The sequence below is a fragment of the Neopsephotus bourkii genome, unplaced genomic scaffold, assembly GCF_033783945.1.
Source record: "Neopsephotus bourkii isolate Nb327-2 ecotype Australia unplaced genomic scaffold, CSIRO-AGI_Nbou_v1 NB_1298, whole genome shotgun sequence".
NCBI classification, from domain to species: domain Eukaryota; kingdom Metazoa; phylum Chordata; class Aves; order Psittaciformes; family Psittacidae; genus Neopsephotus; species Neopsephotus bourkii.
The window spans coordinates 728,687-741,493 of NW_026901782.1; the positions used below are offsets into that span (position 1 = coordinate 728,687).

At 36.9% G+C, this 12,807-nt stretch overlaps 1 protein-coding gene across 4 annotated transcripts in view; it reads left to right on the forward strand.

Annotated features, from left to right (window-relative positions):
- HOOK3 (hook microtubule tethering protein 3) overlaps nt 1-12,807 on the forward strand; it is a 90,994-nt gene that overhangs the window by 49,648 nt on the left and 28,539 nt on the right. For 3 of the 4 annotated variants that reach the window (XM_061366088.1, XM_061366089.1, XM_061366091.1), the window contains exons 8-14: nt 590-673; nt 1,923-2,086; nt 4,268-4,408; nt 5,279-5,480; nt 8,754-8,864; nt 11,703-11,790; nt 12,347-12,416. In XM_061366088.1, the coding sequence (XP_061222072.1) occupies nt 590-673; nt 1,923-2,086; nt 4,268-4,408; nt 5,279-5,480; nt 8,754-8,864; nt 11,703-11,790; nt 12,347-12,416 (860 nt within the window). The remainder of the gene's footprint in view (nt 1-589; nt 674-1,922; nt 2,087-4,267; nt 4,409-5,278; nt 5,481-8,753; nt 8,865-11,702; nt 11,791-12,346; nt 12,417-12,807) is intronic. The other variant, XM_061366090.1, reaches the window with a different exon arrangement.

Genomic DNA, 12,807 nt, shown 5'->3' on the forward strand with positions numbered 1-12,807 from the left:
ACATAAAACCTTTGAAGAAAAGCATTTGACTATTGCCCACTGGTTGAAAGATTCAGTGCCCTTTTTAAGAAGGATAGGATTCTCCCTTGCCATATTAATTGTGTTCCTGTTGTTCAGTAAGTGTAGCTTCCAGTGACCAGAAATTTTACCCTATTTGTCCACCCTCTGTATTCCACCTTGCAGTCCTTTTTGTATTTGAAATGTAGATTGAAAACAAATTGTGCAGTCTTTGCATTCGTAAAGAAAAGTGGTATAGACAGTTTTTTCACTGTACAGAATTGATGAGGTATTCAGACACAAGTTCTTCAGGGCTTTTTGACTCAATTTGTAGAATAGATGTTATAATTCTAATGTATTTTTCTAAGACCAAATAATTACTTTTAAGTATGTTTACTTTTTACTGTCACACAAACTAAAGAGTAATTGTACCTGCTTTTTTTGTTCCTTTCTAAGAATGAAATTGCCTCAGTTTTCAAAAAGTTAATATATTACCTAAATACAAAAATAATTTGATAGCCAGATAGTTCAGAATATTTTTTATCCACGTCACAGAGAGTGATGAAGTATAAATGTTTGTTGTTTATGATAGCTGAAGAAAACTACAGAAGAATTAAATGAAGCACTATTAACAAAAGAAGAAATTGCCCAGAGATGTCATGAGTTAGATATGCAGGTAAGTTTGCTATACTGTACATGTTGATTTTGAAGTGGGAAAGAGATGTGTAATTTTTAGGCAGATGAAAGCAAGAAGTGTAATGTAGAAACAATAATTTTTAAAGGGAAATGAAAATGGCACAGTAATTATGTTGCTTTACTTGTGCTGACAAAGAGAATTTCATTGTTTTGTTACCGTGATACAGGGTTGCCAGTATTAAGGTGATTCATACTGACAAACCTTTTTTTCATTCAGTTAGGAAGGGGTTGGGTTGGGTGGTTCAGCTCATGCTTTAGAGAACTAATTGCGGTTATGCTGCTGTAACAGTTACAGCTAAATGTTAAATCACAATCAGAAGTTATTGTAGTCTGTCACTGTCTATGGATGTAGACAAAGCTTTAGTGTAAATCAGGTGTACCTCATTCAGAAGACATGAAGAGTGTAAAGTGGGAGCCCTGAAAGGCTCTGCCATTGTAACCCTACTTTGGAATATCCTTCAGGCTTTTGTCAAGCTGTTCAGTAGCTGTTAGAATTGACAAAGTTGATGTGTGTGTCATGGTTGATTTTGGTGTATCTGATGATTCAAGCTTTTATTGAAGTTTTTCCTTCTGTCAGGATGTTTGCAGTCCCTCTCTTCCCCTCTTCCTCCTCCATGTTAACGCTGTACTATTTAATAACACATGAACCCGTGTTCAGCTGTTGCTTGAGTTGCAGCACTCTGGGTTCTTCGCAGTACTTCCTGGTCTTGCAGTGTTGGTGAAAACACGATTCATCTTCTTTGGGACTGTGTTCCTGTTTCAGGGCTGCTTGCAAAGGACCACTGTTTTGGTTTTTTTAAATAGATTAATTAATTAATCCTGAAAGGGCAAAGCCATACCTTGAGTATGCAGAGTTGAATATTCTTTGTGATTAACAGGCATTGTTTCTCTTGGAAATTAGTTTCAAAAGCCTTGCTGTGGAGAGCTAGTTTTATTTGTTTGTTGGGAAAGAATGCAGACTTTATTATAATGAAGCTCCCTTGTATGCTGAGACATTTTCTTTAGAGGCTTCTGTGAAATAGTTAAGAGTAGTTGCGTTTTCTGTGTCACATCACATAGCAGTTGAATACCTATTAATGTTACAGTATATTCTTGGGAAGTGTGATTACTGAAGCCTATGATTTTCCATTTGTGGGTTGTTTTGATACTTTGTTATGCACAAACAAAAAAAAATTGTTCTCTGTAACTGGATAGCTCAGTTATTCCAGTTTATGCTTTTTCTACAATAGGTTGCAGCTCTCCAGGAGGAGAAGAGCAGTTTGCTTGCTGAGAACCAGATTTTGATGGAACGTTTAAATCAGTCTGATTCTATTGAAGATCCCAACAGCCCTGCAGGTCGTAGGCATCTGCAGCTGCAGACTCAACTAGAACAACTCCAGGAAGAAACATTCAGGTAGAAAAGCTATGCTTGGTTGGATTGTAGCTGGCAACGGGCATGATTTATATACTTCTGTTTCTCCTGGCAATTCTGAATTAATGTAATAAGTGGTGTAATCACAGTAGTAAAGTTTTTACAATTATGTACATGTTAAGATTTACCTCTTTACAGGCTCCAGTATAAAAAAAAAAAATGTGTGATTTCTTAATGCTGAAATGCTGTATACATGTCACTCTCTACCTTTTGAAGTTGTTTTGAATTGTGTGCAATCATTTCACTCATGTTTTTCAGGAACAGTGAGAATGAGTAGCATGCTTTCCTCTATGTAAATTATTCTGATTGTATTTTTAAGGTGTAGGAATTCTTACATAAAAGTTTGCTTTGGGCAGTACTACAGGTGGTATTGTTATACAGTAAAGTGTGTCTTCCTTTGAGTTTGAAAACAAATTGTTTAATATCTGAAAAATGGGGATTATCTGCAAGTGAGCTCTGCTCTTCATTTGCATTTCCTTAACACTTGGAAATACAGTTCTTGTTTAAACATCCTTCCTGGTCCTTTTAACTGTTGCCTTCAGGCTGTGTAAACCTGTTCTGCTAAGATAAAGCTGGTCCACTTCATCATCTTCTTTTCATTCTTTTTGCTGTACTTTCACTATCCTTTGTGAATGAAATCATATTTGTATTGCCAGTTTTTCTTCTCTTTGTCCTCTTCTGGTTGCCCTTTGCTAATTCTTACGTCTTTTTAATTTTTTTTCTTTTTTTCCCTGTTTTACTTTTTTCCACTTAGTCTTGCTAGGCCTCTTTTTTCCTGGGGACTCAGGCACACTGTCTTCCTTCAGTTTCTTGAAAAATGCTCAGTATTCCTCTTTCACAGCAATTAGTACCTGGTTTTCTTCTTTCTATACATCTACCATGTAAAGGAATATGTACTCATGTGTCTCTAGTGTCCCCTTTTATCTCTCCTTATTCATCCCCATGCTCTGGAATGGTTTCAACCTGAGTTTGTTATCAGTTGCAGTTTGAAGATGTTTTCTCCCCACATCCAGTATCTGCACTGCCTGCTACTCTAGTTTCAGGTAGTGAAGATCTTTCTAAACCCTTTTCACACGTGAGATTCATTTTTCAAACTCCTTTACCTCCTTCCCCTGCCTTCCTAGCATGTGGGTTTCTAATGGCAATTTATATGTATTCCTTCTCCAGCTCTGCCTGACGAAACAGGACATTTGTACAGCATAACTGATGCCTAGTGTGATATAACAGTTTTTCTCCCAGTCTTGTCTCTTTATGTCCTTTGACAGTTCTGGTCTATTACAATGCAAGTCTTTATTGTGTATGGTTTAGATGATCTATTTCTTTAGATGACCCATGACCTTTAGATGACTATCTGTTGTCTTCATTCTTGTAGATTCTTTTTGAATCTGCTTGAATTAATGGATAATTTTTTTTTTTTTATTTTATGCCCATACCTCCTTTTCTGGATGTGTTTTATCTTCATTCCAGATAAAAATCACAGTAAGACTTCATGTTCCAGATTGTGTCCTCTTAACATTGGTTCAAAATGCTTTGTTGAAGTTTTTCTTAGTTACGCCCTTTGTTCACTGACATTTAAATGCAGCTTTGCCTGTGTATGCCGTATGTAAGTAGTTAAGAATCTTTGGTCTGAGTTGTTTACATGCTAACTAGATAACTAAATGTATGACTTGGTTCTTCAGAGGTACTGGGCATGCACATGTGCTTTTAAGTAAGAAAGTAGATAAATAAAACCACCTTGATGAGAGCTCTACAGTATTTAAAACATCGGATAATTGGGTTAATATTGCTGAAGGCGTGTAGGATTTGAAGAGCTAAACAAAATCTTAGGATAAAGGTTTCATGTTAAAACTTTCTATGCTTCAAGATAAAAAACGTGGGAATTTTTGCTTGAGCTCTGTTGTGAACAATCACTTTGACAGAAAAAACTCAGGATTTGTATTTCTGACAATATACATTTCCTTCTGATCTTCCCCATAGAAATACTGCTATCAACTTTGAAGCATCAAAAAAGTCAGTCTGGATCTACGTTTTTGAATAAGCATATTGGGTTGCTGTTCTCCTTCACTGCACCAGAAGGACACTTCATGTGTTTTTTGGAGAGGATGATGAGGAATGGTAACTGGCTGAAGCTGAGAAATTTTCTGTTTTACTTAATTTCTACAGATTAGAAGCTGCCAAAGATGACTATCGAATACGCTGCGAAGAACTAGAAAAAGAAATTGCTGAATTGAGGCAACAAACAGAAGAGCTTACTACATTGGCAGAGGAGGCTCAGTCTTTGAAGGATGAGATAGATGTGCTAAGGTAAGCTCTGTTCCATTAAGTTTTTCTTTTTTTTTATTTAACTAACTTTTAATCTATATAAATCATATGTACTTAGTCTTCATTAGTTCTTGTTTAAATAATTTTAGTATTAAATATAAACGTTTTCTCAATGCCAAAGCTATTTTGGATCCTCTAGTTAATTACCTATACCACCGCACAATTCCACTGAAGTAAATTAGTTGTTATCTACCTAATCAATAAACTGTTAATTTAGCAATCCTACGTAATGTTGTCACAAGAAGTCACTCACTGGTCTTTTGAGGTGCTCTGCTCCCCTTCATCATGACTTGGGCATCTGCTCTCACCCTTTTCGTTCCTGGGTTTGCATTATTTGGACATTGGGTGGCGCATTCGGTTCATCATGTAGTGTTAGTATAAGCAGTATCTGTTAAAGCTCTCTTTGCCACTTGTGTTTAGAACCCAAGTTGAAATGATTTGATGCCCTTAACTGTGGAACTATGAAACATTTTTAAGTAGTGACATCATGCTGCCATGGGTTATTCAGAACAATTATCCATTACCTACCTGTATCACTCTTTCTGGCAAGTCTAGCAAGGCATATTTTAATATTGCCTTATCTAATTCACCAGCAGCTTTCTACCAAAGCTATCTGTGAGTGATAGTGTCTGAAAGTATCCCTATCAATAGCTGTTTGAGTTGACAAGTATCTATGGGAGGGGAGCAGGCAATTTAAAAGTATAAACATTAGTAACAGGAGGATATGGTTGCTTTCTTCTTGCTGTGACGTCTCAGGATGTGTTCTGCATTAAGGCAAAGTATGAGGAAGCTTCAGGACATTTAATTCGTCAGTTTTCAGAGTACAAATTTAATAAAAATCTGTCTCTGCAGGCATTCTTCTGATAAAGTAGCCAAGTTAGAAAGCCAGGTAGAGTCATACAAAAAGAAATTGGAAGATCTGGGTGATCTGCGACGGCAAGTAAAACTCTTAGAAGAGAAGAATACAATGTACATGCAAAATACTGTGAGCCTGGAAGAAGAACTAAGGAAGGCCAATGCAGCACGTAGTCAGCTGGAAACATACAAAAGACAGGTGAGAACAGACATTGTCAATGCAACAGTTCTCTGTATTGTTCAATACTTTCCTATCATAACATGGCTAATACCTCAAAGTAAGAAAGAAATTATGAACAAACAGCCCTTGTGTTTAGAAGACTTCCATTTTTTTTTTTGTAGGTATTACCTTTGTCCTGCTTTTTTGCAATTACTGTCATTATTTCAGGTTTACATTAGTTTGCCAATAAGCAGTATTTCTTACTTTTAAAAAATTAACAGATGTGTTTTGCTCAAATTAGTCCTAATTCGTATTCAGTAGCAAAGCTTGAATTAGAGACCCCTCTTTCAGAAAAAGTGTCCAATTTTCACTTACAAACTTCCAGCAGTGAGGAACACACAACAGATGAGGTAAGTTATTCTTGTAGCTAAGTAATATCTTTTTGAGGTTCCAGTTTTGTCTGAGTTTGTCCAGTAAAGAAGAGAGAAGGATGCATATCATCCCTGTTGTTTATATGCACCCATTAGAGTACAACATGTGCCACCAGCATGCTCTCTGAATAGCATCTGTTTATACTTCTGCTTGTCAAAGTACCACGTGATCCTTTTTCTGTAAAGGTGAAAGGTGTGCTTAATCTACTCTCTGCTTCTATGCTACATTGACATGGCATCATTCTGGGATTCTTGTTACAGGGCCAGGCAGAGTGGTGCATGAATGGTTGTGTTACAGGGGTCCCTGTATGTCAGCTTACAGCAGAATAAGAATACAGGGATAACCACTAATAACAGTACAGGGCCAGGAGCAGCGGCAATGTGTCCCGAAGACTCAGTAGCTTTTTTTCTTGCATCTGGGCATTTTAATTAAGACTATTAGCTTTGGCACCTCCAGACTAATTGTAACAGTTGAAATTATTCCACCAGAAAAAACAACTTGGTCAAGAAAAATGCAGAAATAACTGACAATGAAAGGGAAAAGTAAATGTAGAAAGCAATTGCCTTTCACATATGACTAGTATCATGTTTGCTGGCAACAAGTATTTTGCTCCATTGAACAGCTAAGCGTGTGAAACAGTCGTGTAACCTTGACATCTGCATCTGGTCATCCATAGTTCACCAACAATAAGGATTTTGGAATGGGAAGTCCCATCATTTGTGCTGCAAAAATATTCCTCCTTTTCTTGATCATTCTCTGTTTATTAGGTAGGATTTAATGTCTGAGGAGCTGTTGATTTACATAAAACTGTTCTGCTGGCTGAGACTGCAGCAAGCCCTGAGGTGTCTTGTGGCAGATGACAGTTTTCTTTACCTAACCACAGTGCCTCAAAATCAACACACTGTCTTTGCCTTCAGTGTTTGTAAGGCTGGAGATCTTGTCCTTGACACCTCCTGTGAATCATAAAATTAATTTCTGGGATTCCTAAACTGTGTTATAAGAATTAAGCCAGATGTAAGGACTTTGGTGTTAAGTCACTGCTGGGCACGAGTGTGCCCTTGTTGTGGAATGTATCTTGTCTGGTGTGCGAAGGATCCAGCCCCACTCATGATGATGCCATCAAAGGATTTACTTCGTTGGCGTAAAAGCTCAGTGCTGTACAGAGGAAAGTGCTTGGTTCAAACTCTTGGAGCAGTCTTCATGGGAATCACATCTTCACCCCACCAGCAGTTTCTGTGAGATGAGGTTGTTGGTGCTGGGAGATGTAGTAGCATTTATTTGATTTGAGAGGTTTTGTTCACTGTTCTAAAGCAAGTACAAGTATTTTCTTAGAAACTTTTTATTGCAGGATGGAGAACTGAATATGAAGATCCCAGGATTTTTTTTTTTTTTGTAATATTAATTCAGCCCCTTTGTGCATGTGCATTCTGATAAATTTTTAACAGTATGTCTTGCTTTTCTTTGCTGCCAGATTCCTGCTTTATTCATTCCACATGTCAGATAATGCTCAGTAAATGTGATGGCAGTTCATTTTTGTTGGTTTTTTTTAGTCTTCTTCATTATCATGTAGCTGTATATCTCTATATGCTCACAAGTCCTGATTCCAGACAGTTTATTTCCTGCTCTGTTTTTCTGCATACCATCACCATAGCATGAGTGATTGCAAACACTAATGCATTTGTAGTTACTGATAGCCTCAGTGATGGATGTCACATCTGAGAAACAAAATATTTTCATATCTAATATTTGATAGCTATATTTTTTTTAACCTCATAATCTCAGAAATGGCAGGTCTGTGCTTTTTTTTGCAGCCTTTAATTGAAGAACAGTAGCAGTCCTTCTCTGAGACTTAAGATCATGCAGATTTTTAGAGTTAGTAGTTATTTTGCAGTAGGTATACACATTGAAAATAAAAGATAATGAGAACCACTAGGCAGTCTTAGTGTAGGTATAGCTACTGCTTTGCTTCACAATTTAAGATAATTACTTTCTCTGTATCTAAAAGCCATGGAAAAGCCTTCTTTTGATTTGCTTCAGAAGCAGCTGTACTTCTCCAGCTGAGTCTTCATTCAGGTTTTGTGTTTTCAGGTAGTCTTTATTCAGCTTACTTCTTTCCATGCTCTCTGCATTATGAGCTTTACTAATGTGCTAGGAATGAACCTTTGATAGTAGAAGCTGAGAGTTTCAAAAAGGCAAGACTTTACTGACATGCCTCTTATTCAGTGATCGTTTCAGCTCAGTTTTCAGATTTCTGCTCATTTAATTTTAAAAGCTCTTTACTGATCTGTAGTTAAAAGAATAAATGTGATATTGTTAGCAATATTTCCTTCTGAAGTAAAGAAAACTGTTTATAAGCCTATGGCTGAATCTTTATACTAGTGTATTAAAAATTATTAAACACATCCCAGATTAAGAAATGATACCTGATGGTGCAAACTGGTGGCTGAATTCTGAGTGAGGCTTGTGAAACAGAGTTAAGAAAAGCTGTAGATAATTTTCTTCCTTCAGAATGTTTTTCTTTCTTCTGGGCTTCTCAGAATGCAGGAGGACTTTTCTACTTTTCCTAAGCTCTTTGATCCATAGAACTATGTATTTTTTTCAGTAAAACATGCTTGGACTTAAATTCTTGGATTTAGATGTACTGAAAACAGTTCACAGCTTTTGCTTCTTTTGCTTGTGCTAAGACCTAATATTTGAATGCTGGTGGTTTTGCTGAACACAGAAACACATGATAAAAGGAGTTTTTAGTATGTTCTATAGGTTAACTATTTCAGTTGTTTACAACATGACTTGTGGTGCATGGTAATTGGCTACTTTGTCTTCTGTATTTTGTTCTGATATTAATATTTGTAGACAAATTATTGATTCTTGTTCTCACAGGCAGTTGAACTACAGAACAGGTTATCTGAAGAATCCAAGAAAGCTGATAAATTAGATTATGAATGCAAACGACTGAAAGAAAAAGTAGACAGCCTCCAAAAAGAAAAAGATGTAAGTGCCAAGGTGTTATTTTTTTTGGTAGTAGCGATACCAACTTTGTGTCCTTTATAACACAGATGTGTAATTACAGTTAGCTATTTACAGCTAGCTTTCTAAATTAGGAAGTCTTAAGTTAAAGTTTTCTAATGTTTGTGTACAAGATCCTTTTAAAACCTAAGAACTGTACAGCATGGAGTAACATGACTGTACAAAACCTTATGCACAGATTTTTAAGAGGAACAGCCTTCATATTTGGGGTCTGGAGTTGTTTCTTGAACATTACCATGAGGAAGTTAATGAACACTGAGGGTAATTGTAATGCATTTTGAAAATCTGTTTAAAGTAGGGTTTCTGCAGTATCATGGTAGAACTAAACTTCTGTTGCATATTTCTAAAGCATTCTTTGAGAGGTACATCAGCATGCTTCTCTTTGTGGAGTCGTGACTATTGCAGCAAAAGGCTTAGGAGTCATGTAAAGGGACATGTCATCTGTGGCAGTCTTGCCCTTACGACAGCTCGTTGCTGATCTGTCTTGTACTACCAACATGGAACGCACAGGGTGGATACCAGTCTATTTCTTCTTCTCTGTCATTTGCTAATAGAGATTCTACAATTAATTGCTGTGTCCTCTTGCCAAGACTGATCCTTCAGACTTCTCTTGCACACTATTGTTTCTCACCAGCTTATTTCAGCTTCTTTATTAATGTATATGCAAGTGCCTCAAACTGCCTCAAACCAAGGCCTGCACTTTGAGTTAGCAGTTGAGTTGCCTTGTTTTAAATGTAAGTCCATCTGTCCATCAGTCAGAAGCTCTGTAGGCTTTTCCCTCAGTGGCCATATTTCCTGTCCAGTTCTTTCAAAAATTTCCAGCCCCTTCACTTTCATAGCAATTGAACTGAAAGTTTTCAGTTATTTTCTGTTCGTAGCTTTTTGATTTTCGTATTCTTGTTAAATTCTCAAGCTGTTGTGGACACCTGTCCTTGGTATCACCTCCATCTGCCCTTCAGTTCAGATTGGAATGCCTATAGTAACTGTATTTGTACTGTGCTTTGGCTTTCTTTCCTGCTCTTTATTTAAATTGTTTTACCAGTTTTGTTATGTTTGACAATGGTAAGGATTTTTCTGTGGCTTATCCATCGCTTGGTGGACCATTTCATCTTGCACAAAGGATCTGAATTGCAGGCCATTGTCATACGATTTTCCATTTTACCCCTAATGAATAGCATTTTTAGGAGTGGATGTTGTTTTTTAATGCATTCTTTTGAATGGATATGCACCTGTGAGAAGTAGATTATAGCTGAATTCTCTCAACATTTGAATTAGTGATTCACTACCTATGTTCCCTACTCTCTGTTCTCTGTTGTCACATAGGTATCAGTAAGGTTGTCCACTACAGGTCACAAGCTATGTAGTGGTATCTTGTCAGTTACATTTTGCCAGCAGTTGCTGAAATTTATTTTTTCCCCTTTACGTTGTGGCAGAGTTCACTATCTTCAGCTATGTGGCTTGGAATTTTATCTCTGTGGTGTGTTGTATGAGAAGTACTAAGATAATTTGATGAGTTGACTTTGTCTGCAGTGTACAAAAGAAGCCTAGAGCTTTTTCTATCCATTAAAATATTCTAGCATTTTATTGGTGTTCTCTGATAGACTAGCGGACTGTGGAATTCTTGCTATCAGCAGCCGATTTAGAGCATGTGTCTATGTGGCTTTTCTTCTGTAGTATTTATGGAAAAAAATTCACCTGTGGGGTTTGTGAAATGACTCTCAGTGCTAACAGAATGTGCACTTTATTCAGATTGTTCTGACAGTTGCACCAGAGTTTACCTTGCAGGAGTCTGTCTCACACTTCACCGAAATGTCCTTTGGCTGTGATTCCAAGTCGCAGATCCATTTGGGCTTAAGTATAAAATACAGCAAAATCAAACTGTTAATAGGATGCAATGCAAGGAGCTGTCAGCTGACACAACTCCATATCTACACAGACATGAGGTCTGCCCTGGACCTTTTAGTAGTACTGGACATGTCTGGTTCTGGAGTGTAAATTTTGAGCAGAATTTTTGGAGCAACTTCAGTGCCTCTGTAGTTGCCATTTTCTCCTGTAATTTTTTAGTTTTGGCAAAAAACTACTACCTGTAGATTCTCAACTTCTTTTGCTAAAAGGAAATTTGTGACAAATTGATGGAGTATTTACCTGATGCTATTGAAAAGCCCATCTGTCTAGACCCCAAGGTGGTCAAGCTCTGTTCTCCAGTTCTCTTCTGGTGGAGCTTCAAGTAACTAGTTGTCTTCCATAGCTAAGATGGCTGGTGAATTATGAGGCCAGTTGACACACAGGAGGAAGGGGATAGGGAAATGCTGCTTACACTTTCACTGTAGAAAGACAAACAAAATGAAGTTAATGCAGTTTGTTTGTTATGTTGACTGTGTACTCACCTGCTTTTTGTTTCACTCCTGGTTAAACCTTTGTTTCTTGGTCAGGTAAAATCCGATAAAGGGAAAAGGACAATGGCCCCAGTAGATACTACTTACAACCTGGTACCAGAAATTTGTATCACTCATATCTTTATTTTCTAAGCTTATACACTGATATCCTTACCTCCACAAGCTTAATACAGAGCACAACCTTTCTCAAAAAAAACCCAAACAAACAGCATTCTTATGGAGTATATAATTTTTATGTTTTTTTTCTGTTATGAAATACAGAGATGCCTTAATTTGAAAATTGTCTCTACAGTTGCAATAGATTTGTTTTAAAGTGTTACATGCTATGCCTTTTGGTAACTTGTGTACTGTTAAAAATGGATTTGTAGTGCTAAGATTGATACTCATTCTCTTTTGAATTATTCAGAGATTAAGAACAGAAAGGGATTCTTTGAAAGAAACTATTGAAGAGCTTAGATGTGTCCAAGCTCAGGAAGGTCAACTCACCACTACAGGTAAAGGACAAATAAGGAGATTAAGTGCATCTTTTCTAAAGTACCGTGGAGAGTACTGAATGTGCTTTTGTTGAGCAGTGAAAAGCTGCTTGAGTTGTGAATAACTTTATGAGCATTTGAAAACTTTAAATGTTGTTTCAGTCAATGAGAAATTTTGGTCTCCTCCCCAGTGGAGAAATCCATTTTGAAATATATTTCTGATTTCTGTGCAGTTACATAATTTTCTTTAAACACATCATAAATTCTCTCTCTTGTGTATGAAGTTTCATGTGTTGCAGTTTATTGTTATGTGTAATGTTGCACAGCTTTGTAGTTCTTAAATAAGCTAATGGGCAAAAAATCCACAAAATTATTTTATCAGGATGAAAGAAGACAGTAATGATTATTCTTCTAATGAAATAGTGGTTGTCTATCTGTCTTGCTGCAGCCTGACTTTGTGTCATTTTCCACTGTCTAGCATTACTCTAAAACTGTAAACTTGTAGAAAAATGTCTGCTTCTGGTCTTTTAAAAGAAGTTACTGGTCTTCTCGCTAATTTTTTTACTTTCCTAACCAGGACTGATGCCTCTGGAAAGACAAGAGCCTTCAGACAGTTTAGCAGCAGAAATCATTACTCCCGAAATAAAGTAAGCTAATGTGTGCTTCGTTTTACTAATCTCTACAATGTACATCCATAGATGATTGGTTATTTTTCAGTGCTAGAAAGTTTCTGTGATTAATGTTTGGGGTTTTTTCTCTTCTTTTTGATTCTGCACAACAGGAACTGCTATGCTTAAGACAAAATTCCATTGACCTCTCTTTGGGTTTGTACTGTCCTCAAAAAAAAAGGGGATGGGGGGGAACCAAAAACCCCCTTTGTCCTCAAATTGTGTCTCTTATGGTTCTGCAAAGAGTTCGTATAATGGCAGCTTATATGTGCATTAACAGGCAGAAATGTTTGTAACAAGAATGTGGTGTTGTACAAGGAAAAAATTACTAAAATTGTGGAAGGAAGAGTAGGCTATAAATCCCATTTTG